This window comes from Entelurus aequoreus, linkage group LG23 (genome assembly GCF_033978785.1).
Source record: "Entelurus aequoreus isolate RoL-2023_Sb linkage group LG23, RoL_Eaeq_v1.1, whole genome shotgun sequence".
Lineage (NCBI taxonomy): Eukaryota > Metazoa > Chordata > Actinopteri > Syngnathiformes > Syngnathidae > Entelurus > Entelurus aequoreus.
In genome coordinates, this window is record NC_084753.1 from 27,335,856 (window position 1) to 27,360,113 (window position 24,258).

The window sequence follows — 24,258 nt, forward strand, 5'->3', positions numbered from 1 at the left end:
CCATTAGTCAACAACACCCAGAAACGCCGCCAGCTTTGCTGGGACCGAGCTCATTTGTATAATGCAAATGTTCCTTTTGACTGTACATGTACTGTAAATGTATAATGTATCTATATTATTCACATGTGAATAATGCTGTATAATAGACTGTATTTATGTTATTCACATGTGAATAATGCTGTATAATAGACTGTATTTATGTTATTCACATGTGAATAATGCTGTATAATAGACTGTATTTATGTATAATAGACTGTATTTATGTTATTCACATGTGAATAATGCTGTATAATAGACTGTATTTATGTTATTCACATGTGAATAATGCTGTATAATAGACTGTATTTATGTTATTCACATGTGAATAATGCTGTATAATAGACTGTATTTATGTTATTCACATGTGAATAATGCTGTATAATAGACTGTATTTATGTTATTCACATGTGAATAATGCTGTATAATAGACTGTATGTATATTATTCACATGTAAAAAAAATACCTAAGTGTTTATTGTTTATTGTGAGCGAACTGTGGTGCTGAATTTCCCCCAGGGATCAATAAAGTTCTTTCTATTCTATTCTTCTATTCTATCTAAGATGGTAAGTAGCATCTTTATTATTATAATACAAATATTTCCTACATGATATAATTAAGAGACTACTTCATTCTTACATTGCACTTTTTATTTAAATTACAAAACATTTAGTGCAAAATACAATCTTTTATTGTAAAAATATGAAATTATTCTTTGTATTCTTGTAACTTTGTCGTTTTTTTTCTCCTAAATGTATTATTCTAAATCGACGTTACGTTTATTGAAATACTAATTGTTTTTTTTTTTGTGCAAAGAAATATGGGATTAAACTGACTTTTTTTCATTACAACTTTAGTGTTGTAATAGGCTACATTATTTTGTCATTATTCTCATAACATTATTACTTCTTGTCTATACAGTATTAAAATATTAAGTATTACATTAAAACCCTGTTCTTTTATTGCGAATATTTTTTCTTGTAACATTACAATTTCCCTCTTTATTGTAGCCTAAATGCCAATTTATAACTAAGCATATATTCAGAAAGAATACATAGTGTATGTGTGTGTTCTTGTATTTCTACACTTCTTGAGACATCAACAAGGAAAAGTACCGTCCATATGAGGACCGGTGGACAAGTTAGGACATAAATCATGGTCCCAATAAGGAAAACCATTGCATCTCATAGAGATTGTCTCATTTTCATCCCTGGTGGTGAAAACTATCAACATTAGGGTGATCCCAAAAAGGAGGGATTTTTCAAATTGACTGTGTGTCGGTTTTAAAAGTGCTCCCCCTCTGGTCAATATATGAAATAACAAGTGTGTGTAAAAACTTGAAGTGCTCACCCCTCTGGCCAACATATGTAATAACAAGCGTGTGTAAGAAATTTGGCCAAAATGAATACAAAAAAATTAATAAATATGTATATAGAGACATACTGTAATAACTTGAAGTAAATAATAAAGATTAAAAAGCAATTACAAAAAAAAAATAAAAAAATATAAATACTAAACACAGTCTCTCACATTGTGTCGACTTTTTTCTCATAAAATTGGGAACAATTTCTTATATTAATTCTGTTTCTGTAATATTGCAATATTTTCTCGTAAAAATTATTACTTCTTTATATAAAATGATTACTGTTTAAAGCAAAATGGTGACATTTGTCATATAAAATTCCAGACTTTTATCACATAATTCCAATTTTTTTGTTGTTCTTGTGAAATAGTGACATTTTTGGAGTGAAATGATGACTTTTGTCATAACTTTGCCAAGTAAAATTGCGATTATTATATTATCGCCAACATTTTTTAAAGTTTTCTTATAAAATTTTGTCGATTAAATTTACGACTCTTTTCATAAAATTGCCAACATTTTAAGTTTTTCTTGTAAAATTGCGATTGTTATAGAGTAAAATTAAAAATGTTATCATAATATCGCACAAATGTTCAGTTTTTCTTGTAAAATTAGGACTCGCTTTGAGTAAAATTACAACTTTTATTATAAAACTGCCAAAATTCTAAGTTTTTCTTGTGAATATGTGACCAAAATATTCTTTCTGTTTCTGTAACATTGCAATATTTTCTCGTAAAATGATTACTTCTTTATGTAAAAGTATTACTGTTGAATACAAAATGGTGACATTTGTCATATAAAATTCTGACTTTTGTCACAATATTGCCAATTTTTTTGTTGTCCTTGTAAAATGAAATTTTTTAGTAAAATTATGACTTTTGTCATAATTTTTCCAAGTAAAATTCCGATTATTATTATAATATTGCCAAAATGTTAAAGTCTTCTAATAAAATTGTGACTTTTGTCGAGTAAAATTCCAACTCTTCTCAAAAAATTTTAAGCTTTTCTTGTAAAATTGCGACTGTTATTGAGCAAAATTCCAACTTTGATCATAATATTGCACAAATGTTCAGTTTTCTTGAAAAATATTGGACTCGCGTTGAGTAAAATTACGACTTTTATTATAATACTGCCAAAATTCTACGTTTTCTTGTAAAATTGTGAACTTTCTCATATTCCTTCTGTTTCTGTAATATTGCAATATTTTCTCGTAAAATTATTACTTCCTTATGTAAAATTATTACTTTTTACTGCAAAATGGGGACATTTGTCATATAAAATTCAGACTTTTATCACAATAATAAACATTTTTTTGTTGTTCTTGTAAAATGGTTACATTTTTGGAGTGAAATTATGACTTTTGTTATAACTTTGCCAAGTAAAATTCTGATTATTATCATATTACTGCCAACATTTTAATGTTTTCTTATAAAATTGTGACTTTTGTCGAGTAAATTTACGACTCTTTTCATAAAATTGCCAAAATTTGAAGCTTTTCTTGTAAAATTGCGATTGTTATTGAGTACAATTCCAACTTTTATCATAATATTGCACAAATGTTCAGTTTTTTTTTAATAAAATTTGGACTCGCGTTGAGTAAAATTAAAATTTTTATTATAATACTGACAAAATTCTAAGTTTTTCTTGTGAAATTGTGACCTTTCTCATATTCCTTCTGTTTCTGTAATATTGCAATATTTTATCGTAAAAATATTACTTCTTTATGTAAAATTATTACTTTTTACTGCAAATTGGGGACATTTGTCATTTAAAATTCTGACTTTTGTCACAATATTGCCAATTTTTTTGTTGTCCTTGTAAAATGAATTTTTTTTAGTATAATTATGACTTTTGTCATAATTTTTCCAAGTAAAATTCCGATTATTATTATAATATTGCCAAAATGTTAAAGTCTTCTTATAAAATTGTGACTTTTGTCGAGTAAAATTCCAACTCTTCTCAAAAAATTTTAAGCTTTTCTTATAAAATTGCGACTGTTATTGAGCAAAATTCCAACTTTGATCATAATATTGCACAAATGTTCAGTTTTCTTGAAAAATATTGGACTCGCGTTGAGTAACATTACGACTTTTATTATAATACTGCCAAAATTCTACGTTTTCTTGTAAAATTGTGAACTTTCTCATATTCTTTATTTTTCTGTAATACTGCAATATTTTCTCGTAAAATTATTACTTTCTAAGTTTTTTCTTGTGAAATTGGGACCTTTCTCATATTCTTTCTGTTTCTGTAATATTGCAATATTTTCTCGTAAAATTATTACTTCTTTATGTAAATGTATTACTTTTTACTGCAAAATGGGGACATTTGTCATATAAAATTCAGACTTTTATCACAATAATTCAAATTTTTTTGTTGTTCTTGTAAAATAGTGACATTTTTGGAGTGAAATTATGACTTTTGTCATAACTTTGCCAAGTAAAATTCCGATTATTATTATATTACTTCTAACATTTTAAAGTTTTCTTATAAAATTGTGACTTTTGTCGAGTAAAATTCCGACTCTTTTCAAAAAATGTTAAGCTTTTCATAAAATTGCCAAAATTTGAAGCTTTTCTTGTAAAATTGCGATTGTTGTTGAGTACAATTCCAACTTTTATCATAATATTGCACAAATGTTCAGTTTTTCTTATAAAATTTGGACTCGCGTTGAGTAAAATTACGACTTTTATTATAATACTGCCAAAATTCTAAGTTTTTCTTGTGAAATTGTGACCTCTCTCATATTTCTTCTGTTTCTGTAATATTGCAATATTTTCTCATAAAATTACTTTCTAAGTTTTTCTTGTGAAATTGTGACCTTTCTCATATTCTTTCTGTTTCTGTAATATTGCAATATTTTCTCGTAAAATTATTACTTCTTTATGTAAAATTATTACTTTTTAATACAAAATGGTGACATTTGTCATATAAAATTCTGACTTTTGTCACAATATTGCCAATTTTTTTTGTTGTCCTTGTAAAATGAATTTTTTTTAGTAAAATTATGACTTTTGTCATAATTTTTCCAAGTAAAATTCCGATTATTATTATAATATTGCCAAAATGTTAAAGTCTTCTTATAAAATTGTGACTTATGTCGAGTAAAATTCCGACTCTTTTCAAAAAATGTTAAGCTTTTCTTGTAAAATTGTGAATGTTATTTAGCAAAATTCCAACTTTTATTATAATATTGCACAAATGTTCAGTTTTCTTGAAAAATGTTGGACTCGCGTTGAGTAAAATTACGACTTTTATTATAATACTGCCAAAATTCTACGTTTTTCTTGTAAAATTGTGACCTTTCTCATATTCTTTCTTTTTCTGTAATATTGCAAATTTTTCTCGTAAAATTATTACTTTCTAAGTTTATCTTGTGAAATTGTGACCTTTCTCATATTCTTTCTGTTTCTGTAATATTGCAATATTTTCTCGTAAAATTATAACTTCTTTATGTAAAATTATTACTTTTTACTGCAAAATGGGGACATTTTTTTCATATAAAATTCTGACTTGTATCACAATATTGCCAATGTTTTTGTTGTCCTCGTAAAATAGTGACATTTGAGTAAAATTATGACTTTTGTCATAATTTCGCCAAGTAAAATTGCGATTATTAATACAATATCGCCAACATTTTAAAGTTTTCTTATAAAATTGTGACTTTTGTCGAGTAAAAATACGACTTTTCATAAAATTGCCAACATTTCAAGCTTTTCTTGTAAAATTGCGACTGTCATTGAGTAAAATTCCAACTTTTATCATACTATTGCACAAATGTTCAGTTTTTCTTGCAAAATTTTGACTTTTATTATAATACTCCCAACAATTTAAGTTTTTCTTGTGAAATTGTGACCTTTTTCATGTGAAATTCCAACTCATTTTTCACGACAAGCTTTTTTATATTTGCATAGTATGTATGTATTATCAATGTTGCAAATACAAACCTTTATATATCTAGAAAGTGTGGTCCTAAAGAGGTAGGCATTTTTCGGAGGTCTCAATAAGGTAAGAAGTACACAAATGTGTGTGTGTGTGTGCGTGAGGCATGCAGTAGTGTGGCCTCGGGGTCAGAACTTGCGCGGAGACGAAATCATTCAGGCTTTCATTGAGATCAACTTATTGGCATTCTCAAATGCCTTTAGTTTATTGTAAGGATGGATCAATAGTGTGGAATAACGCTGTCACTAGTGATAATGTCCCACTGCGTGACGATCTTAGGAGCTTATTCGGATTCCCTGACTCAGGAGCTGTTGTGCCTTCTATTCAGCCGTGAGCCCACTGGCTATTACTCACACAAGAACCTCCACACACACACACTTTTAGTTCTGTCCCCTTCTGGCCGCTTGGCTGATTGTTAGTGTCTTCAGGTCGGCCGTGGACATTTCTTATTAATTAGCTTCAGTAAAAGTGGCATGGCGTTAGTGCAAGGTGAATGGGTTAGTGTTAATCATCAAGGAGCTGATTGAGTTTGTGCTAAAGTGCTTGATACATGGCTTAAGGAAGGTTGAGGGGCCCTTCAGGTGTTCTACAATCCCTGGCCTTTTCCTTTACATGTCTATACTATGTAAATAAACTTTGATTGATTTGATATCTAATACAGAGTACTGATTCAAGACAAATTTGTTCATTCAAACATGGTTTACGTAATCCAGTTTTTCTCTATCCATTGGGGCCGTTGTGAAATAGCCCTATTAATAGTGCCTAGCCACATGTGTGCATAACCAGTGTCTCTACTTGATTGCACTTGTTAGATGTGAAGTTTTACAATGACTCACTACTCAGTATTTGTTGCCTCTTGTTTGTTGATTCATACCATTTATAACAGGATATAGACACTTACATCATGTGTTGCCTTCATTATAACACTTAGATAAGATTTTTAAAGTCATTTTGATAGTAGGCTAATATAGCTAATATAGACACTTACATCATGTGTTGCCTTCATTATAACACTTGTATAAGACTTTTAAAGTCATTTTGATAGTAGGCTAATATAGACACTTACATCATGTGTTGCCTTCATTATAACACTTGTATAAGACTTTTAAAGTCATTTTGATAGTAGGCTAATATAGACACTTACATCATGTGTTGCCTTCATTATAACACTTGTATAAGACTTTTAAAGTCATTTTGATAGTAGGCTAATATAGACACTTACATCATGTGTTGCCTTCATTATAACACTTGTATAAGACTTTGAAAGTCATTTTGATAGTAGGCGTATATAGCTAATATAGACACTTACATCATGTGTTGCCTTCATTATAACACTTGTATAAGACTTTTAAAGTAATTTTGATAGTAGGCAAATATAGCTAATATAGACACTTACATCATGTGTTGCCTTCATTATAACACTTATATAAGATTTTTAAAGTCATTTTGATAGTAGGCTAATATAGCTAAAATAGACACTTAAATCCTGTGTTGCCTTCATTATAACACTTAGATAAGATTTTTAAAGTCATTTTGATAGTAGGCTAATATAGCTAATATAGACACTTACATCATGTGTTGCCTTCATTATAACACTTATATAAGACTTTGAAAGTCATTTTGATATTAGGCTAATATAGCTAATATAGACACTTACATCATGTCTTTCCTTCATTATAACACTTAGATAAGACTTTTGAAGTCATTTTGATAGTAGGCTAATATAGTTAAGATAGACACATCACATTTTACCTTCATTATAACACTTAGATAAGACTTTTAAAGTCATTTTGATAGTAGGCGTATATAGCTAATATGGACACATCATGTGTTGCCTTCATTATAACACTTGTATAAGACTTTTAAAGTCATTTTGATAGTAGGCTAATATAGCTAATATAGACACATCACGTGTTGCCTTCATTATAACACTTGTATACGACTTTTAAAGTCATTTTGATAGTAGGCTAATATAGACACTTACATCATATGTTGCCTTCATTAAAACACTTATGTAAGACTTTTAAATTCATTTTGATAGTAGGCTAATATAGCTAATATAGACACTTACATCATGTGGTGCCTTCATTATAACACTTAAAAAATATTTTTAAAGTCATTTTGATAGTAGGCAAATATAGCTAATATAGACACTTACATCATGTGTTGCCTTCATTATAACACTTATATAAGATTTTTAAAGTCATTTTGATAGTAGGCTAATATAGCTAATATAGACACTTAAATCCTGTGTTGCCTTCATTATAACACTTAGATAAGATTTTTAAAGTCATTTTGATAGTAGGCTAATATAGCTGATATAGACACTTACATCATGTGTTGCCTTCATTATAACACTTATATAAGACTTTGAAAGTCATTTTGATATTAGGCTAATATAGCTAATATAGACACTTACATCATGTGTTTCCTTCATTATAACACTTAGATAAGACTTTTGAAGTCATTTTGATAGTAGGCTAATATAGTTAAGATAGACACATCACATTTTACCTTCATTATAACACTTAGATAAGACTTTTAAAGTCATTTTGATAGTAGGCGTATATAGCTAATATAGACACTTACATCATGTGGTGCCTTCATTATAACACTTAAAAAATATTTTTAAAGTCATTTTGATAGTAGGCTAATATAGTTAATATAGACACTTACATCATGTGTTGCCTTTATTATAACACTTATATAAGACTTTTAAAGTCATTTCGATAGTAGGCTAATATAGCTAATATAGAAACATCATGTGTTGCCTTCATTATAACACTTATATAAGACTTTTAAAGTCATTTTGATAGTAGGCTAATATAGCTAATATAGACACTTACATCATGTGTTGCCTTCATTATAACACTTGTATAAGACTTTGAAAGTCATTTTGATAGTAGGCTAATATAGCTAATATAGACACTTAAATCCTGTGTTGCCTTCATTATAACACTTAGATAAGATTTTTAAAGTCATTTTGATAGTAGGCTAATATAGCTAATATAGACACTTACATCATGTGTTGACTTCATTATAACACTTATATAAGACTTTTAAAGTCATTTTGATAGCAGGCTAATATAGCTAATATAGACACTTACATCATGTGTTGCTTTCATTATAACACTTAAATAAGACTTTTGAAGTCATTTTGATAGTAGGCTAATATAGTTAAGATAGACACATCACATTTTTATTTTTTTTATTTTTTCATAAAGAAATACAATCATGTGTGCTTACGGACTGTATCCCTGCAGACTGTATTGATCTATATTGATATATCATGTACATATTGTGTTTTTTATGTTGATTTAATAAATAAAAATAAAAAAATAAAAAATAATAATAATTTCTTGCGCGGCCCGGTACCAATCGGTCCCGGTGGTTGGGGACCAGTGCCCTAAAGAATACAAAAAAAAAAAAATCCATATATTTTGTTAAGGTTTGAAAATGAAAAATATCAACATTTTCCGTGTACGGCCCTCAGTGGAAAAAGTTTGGACACCCCTGGAATAGAGAATCCTTTTGAATCGGGAAAAAAATCGTTTTTGAATCGAGAATCGTGTTGAATTGAAAAAAAAAAAATCGATTTTGAATCGAATCGTGACCCCAAGAATCAATATTGAATCGAATCGTGCTGACTCTTCTCACCCTGGACACAAACTATTCTCCCCTCTCCCCTCAGGCAGGAGACTACGCTCCATCCAGACCCACACCTCCCGCCACCTGAACACCTCGGCCATCAGGCAAATGAACAATAACTCCTAACAGTAGCTCCTTGAATTCCTTCTAAGTCTATCTGATAGCTCAGTTACAGCTCATTTTATTACCAAATATGTGTTATATGTGTGAACGCGTTCTCAAACAATGGCAATAAAACTATTCTGATTCTGATTCGGACACCCACAGATTCACAGCCCTAGCGCGTACCCTTGTCCACTCCTTTCTTAGCATTCCCCTTGAAAACAGTCTCGTTGTAAATGGCTGCCGACACACGCTATAATTCTTCCTGTCAAGGCCATCGAAACGCTCCTGATTCTGCCAGGACGTCAATGAGCCGGGTCTCCTTGAAGCCACGGCTAAGTGAAACCGCACGACGGCTGCATGCTTTGCGCAATGTGCCGACGCAAAAACAGTGCGCGTTTATTCATGTTTATTTACGTCGCCGCACATAAACGTTGGTATAATGCAGATCTGCAGCCCGGGGCTCTCTGGAGGTGAACATGCGAACGCGAGCGATTGTGCTGAGACGTAAATTTAAAAATAAAAATAAAAGGTGTGGGTGTAAATCTGTACAACGCGCACTTGATTGGATTGGGTTTTTTTTTCATAATATTGCACAAATGTTCAGTTTTCTTGAAAAATATTGGACTCGCGTTGAGTAAAATTACGACTGCCAAAATTCTACGTTTTCTTGTAAAATTTTGAACTTTCTCATATTCCTTTTTTTGTAATGTTGCAATATTTTCTCGTAAAATTATTACTTTGTAAGTTTTTTCTTGTGAAATTGGGACCTTTCTCATATTCTTTCTGTTTCTGTAATATTGCAATATTTTCTCGTAAAATTATTACTTCCTTATGTAAAATTATTACTTTTTACTGCAAAATGGGGACATTTGTCATTTAAAATTCAGACTTTTATCACAATAATTCTAATTTTTTTTGTTGTTCTTGTAAAATAGTTACATTTTTGGAGTGAAATTATGACTTTTGTCATAACTTTGCCAAGTAAAATTCAGATTAATATTATATTACGAACTGCCAAAATTCTACGTTTTCTTGTAAAATTTTGAACTTTCTCATATTCCTTTTTTTGTAATATTGCAATATTTTCTCGTAAAATTATTACTTTGTAAGTTTTTTCTTGTGAAATTGGGACCTTTCTCATATTCTTTCTGTTTCTGTAATATTGCAATATTTTCTCGTAAAATTATTACTTCCTTATGTAAAATTATTACTTTTTACTGCAAAATGGGGACATTTGTCATATAAAATTCAGACTTTTATCACAATAATTCTAATTTTTGTTGTTGTTCTTGTAAAATAGTTACATTTTTGGAGTGAAATTATGACTTTTGTCATAACTTTGCCAAGTAAAATTCAGATTATTATTATATTACGAACTGCCAAAATTCTACGTTTTCTTGTAAAATTTTGAACTTTCTCATATTCCTTTTTTTGTAATATTGCAATATTTTCTCGTAAAATTATTACTTTGTAAGTTTTTTCTTGTGAAATTGGGACCTTTCTCATATTCTTTCTGTTTCTGTAATATTGCAATATTTTCTCGTAAAATTATTACTTCCTTATGTAAAATTATTACTTTTTACTGCAAAATGGGGACATTTGTCATATAAAATTCAGACTTTTATCACAATAATTCTAATTTTTGTTGTTGTTCTTGTAAAATAGTTACATTTTTGGAGTGAAATTATGACTTTTGTCATAACTTTGCCAAGTAAAATTCAGATTATTATTATATTACTGCCAACATTTCAAAAGTTTTCTTATAAAATTGTGACTTTTGTCGAGTAAATTTACGACTCTTTTCATAAAATTGCCAACATTTGAAGCTTTTCTAGTAAAATTGTGATTGTTGTTGAGTACAATTCCAACTTTTATCATAATATTGCACAAATGTTCAGTTTTTCTTATAAAATTTGGACTCGCGTTGAGTAAAATTACGACTTTTATTATAATACTGCCAAAATTACAAGTTTTTCTTGTGAAATTGTGACCTTTCTCATATTCCTTCTGTTTCTGTAATATTGCAATATTTTCTCATAAAATTACTTTCTAAGTTTTTCTTGTGAAATTGGGACTTTTCTCATATTCTTTCTGTTTCTGTAATATTGCAATATTTTCTCGTAAAATGATTACTTCTTTATGTAAAATGATTACTTTTTAATACAAAATGGTGACATTTGTCATATAAAATTCTGACTTTTGTTACAATATTGCCAATTTTTTGTTGTCCTTGTAAAGTGAATTTTTTTTAGTAAAATTATGACTTTTGTCATCATTTTTCCAAGTAAAATTCCGATTATTATTATAATATTGCGAAAATGTTAAAGTCTTCTTATAAAGTTGTGATTTATGTCGAGTAAAATTCCGACTCTTTTCAAAAAATGTTAATGTTAATTGTGAATGTTATTTAGCAAAATTCCAACTTTTATTATAATATTGCACAAATGTTCAGTTTTCTTGAAAAATATTGGACTCGCGTTGAGTAAAATTACGACTTTTATTATAATACTGCGAAAATTCTACGTTTTCTTGTAAAATTTTGAACTTTCTTATATTCTTTCTTTTTTTTGTAATATTGCAATATTTTCTCGTAAAATTATTACTTTGTAAGTTTTTTCTTGTGAAATTGGGACCTTTCTCATATTCTTTCTGTTTCTGTAATATTGCAATATTTTCTCGTAAAATTATTACTTCCTTATGTAAAATTATTACTTTTTACTGCAAAATGGGGACATTTGTCATATAAAATTCTGACTTTTGTCACAATATTGCCAATTTTTTTGTTGTCCTTGTAAAATAGTGAATTTTTTTTAGTAAAATTATGACTTTTGTCATAATTTTTCCAAGTAAAATTCCGATTATTATTATAATATTGCCAAAATGTTAAAGTCTTCTTATAAAGTTGTGATTGATGTCGAGTAAAATTCCGACTCTTTTCAAAAAATGTTAATGTTAATTGTGAATGTTATTTAGCAAAATTCCAACTTTTATTATAATATTGCACAAATGTTCAGTTTTCTTGAAAAATATTGGACTCGCGTTGAGTAAAATTACGACTTTTATTATAATACTGCGAAAATTCTACGTTTTCTTGTAAAATTTTGAACTTTCTTATATTCTTTCTTTTTTTGTAATATTGCAATATTTTCTCGTAAAATTATTACTTTGTAAGTTTTTTCTTGTGAAATTGGGACCTTTCTCATATTCTTTCTGTTTCTGTAATATTGCAATATTTTCTCGTAAAATTATTACTTTGTAAGTTTTTTCTTGTGAAATTGGGACCTTTCTCATATTCTTTCTGTTTCTGTAATATTGCAATATTTTCTCGTAAAATTATGACTTCTTTATGTAAAATTATTACTTTTTAATACAAAATGGTGACATTTGTCATATAAAATTCTGACTTTTGTCACAATATTGCCAATTTTTTTGTTGTCCTTGTAAAATAGTGAATTTTTTTTAGTAAAATTATGACTTTTGTCACAATTTTTCCAAGTAAAATTCAGATTATTATTATAATATTGCCAAAATGTTAAAGTCTTCTTATAAAATTGTGACTTAAGTCGAGTAAAATTCCGACTCTTTTCAAAAAATGTTAGTGTTAATTCCCCTTGAAAACAGTCTCGTTGTAAATGGCTGCCGACACACGCTATAATTCCTCCTGTCAAGGCCATCGAAACGCTCCTGATTCTGCCAGGACGTCAATGAGCCGGGTCTCCTTGAAGCCGCGGCTAAGTGAAACCGCACGACGGCTGCATGCTTTGCGCAATGTGCCTACGCAAAAACAGTGCGCGTTTATTCATGTTTATTTACGTCGCTGCACATAAACGTTGGTATAATGCAGATCTGCAGCCCGGGGCTCTCTGGAGGTGAACATGCGAACGCGAGCGACTGTGCTCAGCCGTAAAAAAAAAAAAAAAGAAGGTGTGGGTGTAAATCTGTACAATGCGCACTTGATTGGATTGGGTTTTTTTTCTCCCCCCCCCAGCCCGCTGAGCTTCTACATGTGTTTTCCGCTCCTCTGTATGACCTTTGCCTGAAGCAGCTCTATATTGCTGCAGGCTGTGTTCGGCAAAAAAAAAAAAGGGATGAGGAACACGTGCGGCCTTTAGGTCGCCTCTTCGCCGACCAAGCACATGTCAAATTGCATGTAGAATGCTAAAAGGTTTTTTGTTTTTTTTGCCACTTCTGTTCCGCTTCCACAATAACGCGACGCTCACTTTTAACCGTCGGCTGGATTCAATTACCCTGCCTGGCTTTTATAGATCTGTCGACTCCCCTCTCAGGCCGAGCGAGGACTTAATGTTGGGAGCGTTAAAAGGGGCCACTCAGTGGACTTCCAAACAACACTCAGTCCAACGGAGTATGCAAATTATTCTATTTAAATCTCCTGAGCGGCGTGAGATATTCCACTTTGAAAACGGGCGTGCTACCATTTGTTGCTGTTAATAAAGTGAGAGATGCGTTCAAGCACCAACAGTTCTGGAAGGATCCTCTGGGAGAAGTGTTTGTCTCCGTCTTCAGTCGGGAGGGAAAATGAAAATATATATATATATATATATATGTGTGTGTGTGTGTGTGTGGGAGAAGTGCTTCAAAGATGTTGCGAATCCCCAGCAGGGGATTGGAGTGCTTAGTGTTTTATTGTGCAAGACCACAATCCTGTGAGCGCCAAACTGTTTGCACAGAAAACAGAAGGGTTAGAGCAGGGATGTCAAACTCCAGGCCCGGGGGCCACATCTTGCCCCTCCACGTCATTTTATGTGGAAAATACAGTAGAGTATTTTTTTCCGGACCATAGGGCGCACCGGATTATAAGGCGCACTGCCGATGAATGGTCTGTTTTCGATCATTTTTGCGATATAAAGCGCACCGGATTATAAAGCGCATTAACCTCTTAAGGCCCAAGCTGTTTGTTTACATCAGGGGTGTCCAAACTTTTTCCACTGAGGGCCGCACACGGAAAAAATAAAGCATGCGGGGGGCCATTTTGATATTTTTTATTTTCAAACCATAACAAAATATATATTTTTTTTAACCTTTAGGGCTTCCATAAAGGGTCTAAGTCAGCGGTGTCCAAAGTGCGGCCCGCGGGCCATTTGCGGCCCGCAGCTAATTGTTTACCGGCCCGCCACACATTCTGGAAATACTATTGTAAAAATAAAAAAGAACATGGAAAAAAGTGGAATGAGGTGAAATCTAACGAGAAAAAGTTGCAATGTTGACAGAAAAGCTGCCATGCAGGCTGTTTTTTTCTTTTCTTTTGTCTTTCTTCATTTTTCTTTTTTTGCATTTGCTCAAAAAAAAAAAAAAAAGACAAAAAATCCATGTTATAATGAATTATTTTCAGGGCTCCAATTACTTCAAATATTTCACTTTAAAATGTTTTATGTGGTAAATATTGCATATATTGTGTAGTAGCCATATAAAAACATCAAAGTTTTCGTTGACGAAAAGCGCATAAAACAAACAAAATAATAGTTCTAGCATAAAATCGACAGATATTAGCAACAACGTTACGAGAATAATGTCATACTGTTATTAAATAGAAGTCATAACATTTGTAGAATAAAGACTTAATATTTGAAGAAAAATTTACATTTGTGAAAATAAATTAGGAATTTTACAATAGTCGTAGACATACAAGTATAAATTAATCACATACTTTAAAAATAATATCGCAAAAACATTGTAATGAATATCTTTTTTTTATTTTTTTTAGAATTTTCTGAGAGCAATTTTGTAAAGTTAAAACATGTAAACAAATGTATATTATTAAAAAAGAATGGAACCATCAAATAATAAAGTTGTAGTGAAACGAGAATAATTGTCATGCTCTGAAAATAAAGTCATCTTGTGTGCAAAGCAAACCACTTCGAATATTCCTGTTTGACAAACCTGCAGCAGTATAAAGATGGATTTTCCCCTATGCTAATTTTAATTATGGCAATGGAGGAGACAATGAAACGGTAAAAACAACAGTAGATTAGAAAAATGTGTGAATGATATGTTAGCAATGACAGCTTGCGTTGTTATGTAGCTAGCTTGGCCTTCTAATGCAAGACCACAGCGTATCAATCAATCAATCAATCAATGTTTATTTATATAGCCCCAAATCACAAGTGTCTCAAAGGGCTGTACAAGCCACAACGACATCCTCGGTACAGAGCCCACATACGGGCAAGGAAAACTCACCCCAGTGGGACGTCAATGTGAATGACTATGAGAAACCTTGGAGAGGACCGCATATGTGGGTAACCCCCCCCCCCCCCCCCCCCCCCCCCCTAGGGGATCCGTCCTGCGGCAAAATGAAGAACGATTTTCCTAAAAACTACTTTTATTTGGATAATTTCCCACTGTGTTTAGCAATGGACGAGTGAGTAATATAATCCGTTATTACGTTCGCGATGTAGCTCGTAACTTAGTTCATGTCGTGTCCTACATCATTACTAAACATGTTTTTTTTCCCCCCAGAAAGTAATGAAACTAAAGCAACAACGTTACGAGAATAATGTCATACTGTTATTAAATAGAAGTCATAACATTTGTAGAATAAAGACTTAATATTTGAAGAAAAATTTACATTTGTGAAAATACAAAAGTCGCAAAGATACAAGTATAAATTCATCACATACTTTAAAAAGAATATCGTAAAAAACATTGTTTGAATACCTTTTTTTTTCCCCGAATTTTAAGATGACGAAGTTAAAACATGTTATATTATTAAATAAGAAAGGAAGCATAAAATAATAAAGTTGTAATATAACGAGAATAATTGTCATGCTCTGAAAATAAAGTCATCATAGGTTAGAAATGTGTGAAGAATATGTTAGCAATGACAGCTCGCGTTATGTAGATAGCTTAGCCTTCTAATGCAAGACAACAGAATATTAAAAGCAAAGGGAATTTTACAAATAATATTATGAGAATAAAGTCAGATGAGGAGAAAATGATGACTATTTTCATAATAGATCAACATGATGTTTGTACTTTTTAAAAATGTAATTTCAGTGTGGCCCTAATACCCATTTGTACACAAGGATACAAAAAAAAAAAAGTTTTTCTTTTTCTTTTGTCTAATAAAATGGCTGGCGGCTGATCGATACCAGTTATGAAAATGGCAGCCCAGTGAACTGGAGCGATGACTTCACCTTGCAGTAAAGTAAGCGTTTTCTAGTCAAACGGCGTTCCAAGCGCCGTATTTACTGCCTCGGCTTGCAATTAAAATCACGATGCATACACAATTAAATAAAAGGCACTCTGGCAGTTTCATGAGTTGAATATCAATATGATTGTGTGCTCGTCACTTACCCATGCGGTGGTCGCAAAACTACTCAAATTTGCATATTCTGAACTAACTTAGGTGACAGTTGCTGCTTTTTTCCTCTTGTGTGATCATTTTGCCGGTAACATTGGGCGAACTGAGCATTATCCCTTCGAAATGGGGGTTGGGTTAATGCGCATTTCTCTACCAATGGTCATGCATTTGAGGCTGGGGATTTAAGGGAGGTTGTTTAAGGGAGAACTTTGTTTTTGCACAATGTCAGCAATTTGTTTTGTGCAGTTCTTAGTGCCGATGAAGAGATGTGGACTTGTCGGCTCTGTCTATGTACTGGAACGTGAGAAATGAGCCTTGTTTCTAAACCATATCAGTAGTTTGCCTTGTTTTTATTTACTGCAAACAAGATCACAGTCGTCAGATATTTATTTTGATTTTTATGTTCAAAGATTCCCTGGCGCTGCATTAAAATTATATTTATTTTAAGAAGTTAATACCCCTGTGATCTAGTGTTTTTATATAAGTGTCATACCTGTTTTTACAGAATTAGTGTAGGGGTGTGTCATGGAGAACAGAAAACGCATCCAATTTTGGTTGAAATCGAAAGATTTGTTATTTTCATTACCGTATTTTCCGGACTACAGGGCGCACCGCCGATGAATGGTCTATTTTGTATTTATTTTCATATATAAGGCGCACCGGATTATAAGGCGCATTAAAGGGGTCATATTATTATTATTTTTTTCTAAAATTAAAACATTTTCTTGTGGTCTACATAACATGTAATGGTGGTTCTTTGGTCAAAATGTTGCATGGATTATTTTTTACAGACTTTCTGACAGTCGCTTCCGGATGCGCCGTTTTGTGGGCGGTCTTATACACGTGGCTCACCTTCGGCAGCGTCTTCTACCCCATACTTGCCAACCTTGAGACCTCCGATACCGGGAGGTAGGGGGTGGGGGGCGTGGTTAAGATGGGAATATATTTAAGCTAAAAATTCACCAACTCAAGTATTTAATATATATATATATATATATATATATATATATATATATATATATATATATATATATATATATATATATATATATATATATATATATATATATATATATATATATATATATATATATATATATATATATATATATATATGTATGAAATACTTGACTTTCAGTGAATTATAGCTATATATATAGCTATATATATATCTATATATATATATATATATATATAGCTATATATATATCTATATATATATATGTATATATATATATATATATATATATATATATATATATATATATATATATATATAATATATATATATATGTATATATATATATATATATATATATATATATATATATATATATATATATATATATATATATATATATATATATATATATATATATATATATATATATATATATATGTATGAAATACTTGACTTTCAGTGAATTCTAGCTATATATATACATTTATTTTATCATACATATAAATAAAAGAAATACTTGAATTTCAGTGTTCTGGAGGTTATCCAGTAGATGGCAGTATTGTCCTGTTTAAGAATGTCACAACATTGCTGTTTACGGCAGAAGAACTGCTTTACGGTAGACTAAACGTGACTGCTGTTGTTGTGTGTTGTTACCGCGCTGGGAGGACGTTAATGAAACTGCCTAACAAAAAACCAACATAAGAAACCAAGAACTCGCCCTCGATCATTCTACAGTTATGACGTCATTGGGCAGGCAAGCTGTTTATATTGTGGGAAAGCGGACGTGAGAACAGGCTGTCCCCACTCAGGTCCGCATTGAGCTGGAGGGGGCGTGGCCTCCAGCTCCGGCTGAATACCGGGAGTTTGTCGGGAGAACATTTCTGCCGGGAGGTTATCGGGAGAGGCGCTGAATACCGGGAGTCTCCCGCTAAAAACGTGAGGGTTGGCAAGTATGTTCTACCCGCCATCTTTGTTGTAGCGGTGTAGCATGCAAGGACGGGTGTGGAAGAAGTGTCAAAAGATGGAGCTAACTGTTTTAATGACATTCAGACTTTAATTAAATCAATGACGGAGCAGCATCTCCTCATCCGGAAACAACAAGAAGGCCGGAAATGTGTCCCGTGAAAAACCGTCCGACCAAAACTCTCTAATAACTAAAGTTCCTTGAGTGAATAACGTAAAGTCACTACACCGGTATGTTTTAGCGCTTTCATGGCAAGTTTATTGACAGATATAAGTAAGAACTTTACACTACTTTATATTATAAATGGCAACAGCGGAGGAAGAATGTCCCATAACAAGAAGATAGAGGAAAAAGAAGAAGCTTATCGACTAAGGGGTTGCTACGGATTACAAAGGCAGAGGCGCGCAACTTTTCAGGATTTATGCAGATCCCAAGTACAGATCAGCAGGTACCAGAAAGTAAGAAAAGTTGCTTTTGCATAATGTTGCGAAACAAAACGCCAGATAATATGTCTTACCTTATACACACACCATAATAATACTGGTATGTTGAAGCACAGTACAATCCATCAAGCGGTGCGGCTGCATAGCTTACCAAAGTCGTACTAAAACATTTTGACAGATTTTTGAGCGCCGTGTGTAATGTTCGATATTTTCAATGGAACATAAAAAATGTTGGTGTTGTTTACTTGAGTCATATTGCCATCCCAGTGCAGTCTACACGTATCTCTTATGTGAAAAACCGTCCGACCGGAACTCTCTAATAACTAAAGTTCCGTGGGTGAATTATGTAAACTCACTACACCATATATTTAGTATGTTTTAGCGCTTCCATAGCGAGATATAAGTTAGAACTTTACGCTACTTTATATTAGAAATGGCAACAGCAGAGGGTGAAATGTCCCATATCAAGAAAAGAGTGAAAAAGAAGAAGCTTATCGACTACGGTATCGGCATGGACCACATTGGCGGACGTGCGCAAATTTTCAGGACTTATGCAGATCTCAACTACAGGTCAGCAGGTACCAGAAGGTACGAAAAGTTGGTTTTGCATAATATTGCGAAACAAAACGCCAAATAATATGTCTGTTAGTGGGTGCCATTTTGCGGTCCTTATGCACACACCATAGTAATACTTGTACCTCTGACTACGGTAGCCGTAATGGGCCGACAATCCATCAAGCGGTGCGGCTTCAAAGTCCTACTAAAACATTTTGACGGATTTTCGAGCGCCGTGTGTAATGTTCTTTATTTTCAATGGAACATTTAAAGTTTTGGTGTTCTTTACCGGCGTCATATTGCAATCTACACGTATCTCTTATGTGTGACTGCCACTAAGTACCAAATAAAATAGCTTCGAGGTCGGTAAGCACAACCAGAATTATTCCGTACATTAGGCGTGCCGTCGATTTTTGAGAAAATAAAATGATTTTAAGTGCGCCTTATAGTCCGAAAACTACGGTAATTAAAATGCTATAGCTATTATAGTTTTTTAATTTTCCTGAGGGAACTCCCCTGAAGGAATCAATAAAGTACTATCTATTCCTAATCACTGCACAGGTTGGTAAGAATTTTGACTCTCTGCGTCTCGTAAACTCAAAACTAATATTAATAAAATAAGTACACTTCTTATAGTTTTAACTGCTTACACACTTTCCTTGCTGAATGAGCAGGTATCGGACACTTCGGTCTCCTTATACGCATCCTCGCTCATCCATGTGGACTGGACACTGGCCTAGAGTTGGTGGGTGGCCGAGGGTGGAGTTGACCCTCTTGGTTGCTTTGTTGGGTCTGCTCCTGTCTCTGGCCATCTGTCTCCCTGTAATGTTTCATTTCCCCTCGGGGATTATTAAAGTATTTCTGGTTCTGAATGCCTGCCCAGTGGCCTTGTGGTTAGAGTGTCCGCCCTGAGATCGGTAGGTCGTGAGTTTGAACCCAGGCCGTGTCATACCAAAGACTATAAAAACGGGACTCATTACATCCCTGCTTGGCACTCAGCATCAAGGGTAGGAATTGGGGGTCAAATCACCAAAATGATTCCCGAGCGCGGCCACCGCTGCTGCTCACTGCTCCCCTAGAACAAGGTGACTAACTTTATCAACCGACGGCTCCACTCGATGGCCTTGTTATGGCCCATCTCCTCGTGGACTGTTGTTAACTTTTCCCCCTGGATTCACTCCCTATTTTGGGAGGACTCGCTTGACCATGAATGGGTTTTTCTGGACCAGGTCGACTGTTTTTTGTGTCTCATAGACTATAAGAACAATAAATAACTAATTATTGATTGAGGCTCATCCCTTTTGGCAGTAGCTAGCTTATCGCTGATTGAGACCAATTCAATATTTTTTTAAAATCTGACTGATCAATCAAAAAACACGGGTTAAGTCTAACCGGGGGATGTCGTTAAATTGGACAAAGGAAGCCGTGTAAGGGAGGAAGGAAGGGAAGGTGTCATGTTACCTGGCTATGACAAACAGCACACAACTGACACCCAAGCAAGCCAGCAGAATATACATCCAGATATCAGGTGAGAGCGGGTTTAGGAAGGAGAAGACCCCGGGGTTGGTGCCGTTAGGTTTGCGGTACAGGATACTTATCCCCAGCGTCATGAAGGGCTTGGAGAAGTCAATGACCTTCTCCCGGACGTAGGTGATGGCGAGGGGAGCTACGGCCAAGTCGGCTTTCTGCAAACGACACCAAAGGGGCAAAGTGGTTAAATGTTGAACTCCACCAATACGAACAAAGGAGGAGGAGACAAATCAAATTAGCATCCGATTCCTGTCGACACCCAGTGGGGTCAATATGTACAGGAGGAAGAGTCCAGGCCGGCGGAAGAAATAATCGGGGTCATTAGTTCAGTTAGATTAGCAACCTTCCTATTTATTTTTCATGGAAATTACAGCTTATGTGTTTGATCTTCCTTAAACGGTGTCAGAGGTGGGTCACAAAAGGCAGCGCTCTCGGGATTAGATTCATCCGAGAGGAATTGGAGCTTTTCCCCTCAGTGCAAGGAGTTCACACCGAGATTTTGTTACCAGACCCATACGGTTTTAGTTACGGAGTTCCAATCATCTTCTTGGAGAGTCTAATTCAGTGGTTCTTAACCTGGGTTCGATGGAACCATGAGATTAAATGAGATTAAATAATTACAGATCATAATTAGTTAAACACTTAGATTTTTAATTGCTTGACAGCACTAGTTAAAATAATTATTTTGTTAGCTTGAAATAATGATTTCCTTTAAAACTATAACTTCAATCAAATATACTTAAACACATTTTTTCATATAAAATACAATTAAATAAAACCCCTAAAATGTAATATATTGGAAAAATATATATTTGAACATTCCTAAATATTATACCACTGTAATATATATTTTGTTCGAATAAAAAAAACATATTAACCTGTATACCCAAAATTTCAAAATTATTTTTTGTTAATTTAAGAGGCATTTTTATTTCGTATTAAATTTAGAGGCATTTTTATTTCACATTCAATAATCACCCCCCCCCCCCCAGTACTTTTTCAGTATTTTTTTAATTCCCAAGGAGAAATTGTGATTTTCAGCACAGGTTAAAAAGAGATGAATGAGATTAAATAATTACAGATCGTAATTAGTTAAACACTTACATTTTTAATTTCTTGACAGCACTAGTTAAAATCATTATTTTGTTAGCTTGAAATAATGATTTCCTTTAAAACTATAACTTAAATCAAATATACTTAAACACATTTTTTCACAGGAAATACAATTAAATAAAACCCCTAAAATATAATATATAGGAAAACAATATATTTTAACATTCCTAAATATTATACCACTGTAATATATATTTTTATAGAATAAAACAAACAAACATATATTGACCTGTATACCCAAAATTAAAAAAATATTTTTTGTTAAATTTAGAGGGTTTTTTATTTTGTATTAAATTTAGAGGCATTTTTATTTCACATTCAATAATCATCCTTTTATTTATTTTTTTCCCCCCAGTACTTTTTCAGTATTTTATTAATTCCCAAGGGTAAATTGAGATTTTCAGCACAGGTTAAAAAGAGATGAATGAGATTAAATAATTACAGATCATAATTAATTAAACAGTTACATTTTTAATCGCTTGACAGCGCTAGTTAAAATCATTATTTTGTTAGCTTGAAAAAATTATTTTCTTCAAAAGTATAACAAATAAAATATACTTAAATACATTTTTTTCACATGTATTACGGTTAAATAAAACCCTAAAATATAATATATATGAAAAAAATATATCTTAACATTCCTAAATATTATACCACTGTAATATATACATTTTATTAATAATTAAAAAAAACCCATTGTATACCCAAAATGAAAAAATATTTTTCGTTAAATTTAGAGGCATTTTTTATTTCATATTCAATAATCATCCTTTGTACCCTGTGTACATTTTGAATTAAAGCGAATCTGGCACTTTCAATATACAAGCGTATATATATATATACAGTGGAGGCCAAAAGTTTGGACACACCTTCTCCTCATTCAATGAGTTTTCTTTATTTTCATGACTATTTACATTGTAGATTGTCACTGAAGGCATCAAAACTATGAATGAACACATGTGGAGTTATGTACTTATCAAAAAAAGGTGAAATAACCGAAAACATTTTTTGTATTGTAGTTTCTTCAAAATAGCCTCCCTTTGCTCTGATTAGTGCTTTGCACACTCTTGGCATTCTCTCAATGAGCCTAAAGAGGTAGTCACCTGAAATGGTTTTCACTTCACAGGTGTCATAGTGTTGATGCCTTCAGTTACAATCTACAATGTAAATAGTCATGAAAATAAAGAAAACACATTTAAATGAGAAAGTGTGTTCAAACTTCTTGTATATTAAAAGTGCCAAAAGACTAAAATGAATAATATTTTTTGTTTTTTTATTATTTCGAAAAAAATCCTGTCCTAATATTCATATTCTGACATGCATCTCCAATTTTCTAAATGTGCCGTTGATTAAAACGTCAGTATCCTGGCACAAGGATATACATCATCTTTAACAACATCATAGAATAGTTTCATTTGTATCTCCGACACAACTTCCTACAGCCTTTTGCCACATTCTTCTGTCATTTTGTCGAGCTAAAACTCATGAAATGAAAACGTAAAAATGCACTTAGATTCATTTCAATCAAAATTTGGACAGGTCATGAATCATTTTGGTCTAAACTCTATATTACAAAACAATATACCCTTTCTCACAATATTAGACTCAGCCTGGCTGGTCCACAAATACTAAAGACGGGCTACATTAGAGCTGGGCAAATATTTTGACTTGGGGTCCACATTGACAGGAAAATAATGTGTCTGGGGTGGCCAATGTGTATGTGTGTATAAATTATACGTACACATTTTGCTGTAAAAATCTGCTGTACAGTATGTGTGTTTGGTCCCGTTTTTTTCCCCAGGAAAACTAATACTAAAAGTCACAATGTCTGATAGAGTTGTAAAAACGAGGTGTCCTTGGGGGTGTTTTCAGATTAGCCTGTTCCTGTTGTTCACAGCGTCAAGGCCATTCGAGGGAGTCAAATCGTAGATTAGGATGTTTGTTTTCCGCGAGCAGACAATACAATGACTTGTCTGTTCTATTCGTCCATGCTGGCTGGTCTCATCATCAATTTTTCCTTTTCAGCAAGCTTCTCCATGATGTGATCCATCTTGCGATTCAGTTCAGAAATCCCCACAGCCCGCCCGGCCCAAACCTTCCATTGCGACGAACAGCCTTTGGGCTCCTTGAGTGGCTGCCATCGTCTTACGAATTTGACGATACACCAGAGCAACGCCCAGCCCAATCAGCAGGTGCCCCGCGATCATGGTTCCAAATAGGTAGATGTCGTCTTCGTCGAAAAGATTTTGTCAATTGCGTCGAGAGTCCAGCTGATCAATTCCA

The 24,258-nt window shown here is 32.7% G+C and overlaps 1 protein-coding gene across 2 annotated transcripts in view; it reads right to left on the reverse strand.

The window, feature by feature from the left end:
• Positions 1 to 24,258, reverse strand: part of LOC133640929 (glutamate receptor ionotropic, kainate 2-like) — a 353,019-nt gene that overhangs the window by 70,035 nt on the left and 258,726 nt on the right. For both annotated transcript variants that reach the window (XM_062034646.1, XM_062034644.1), the window contains exon 11: positions 20,794 to 21,017. In XM_062034646.1, the coding sequence (XP_061890630.1) occupies positions 20,794 to 21,017 (224 nt within the window). The remainder of the gene's footprint in view (positions 1 to 20,793; positions 21,018 to 24,258) is intronic.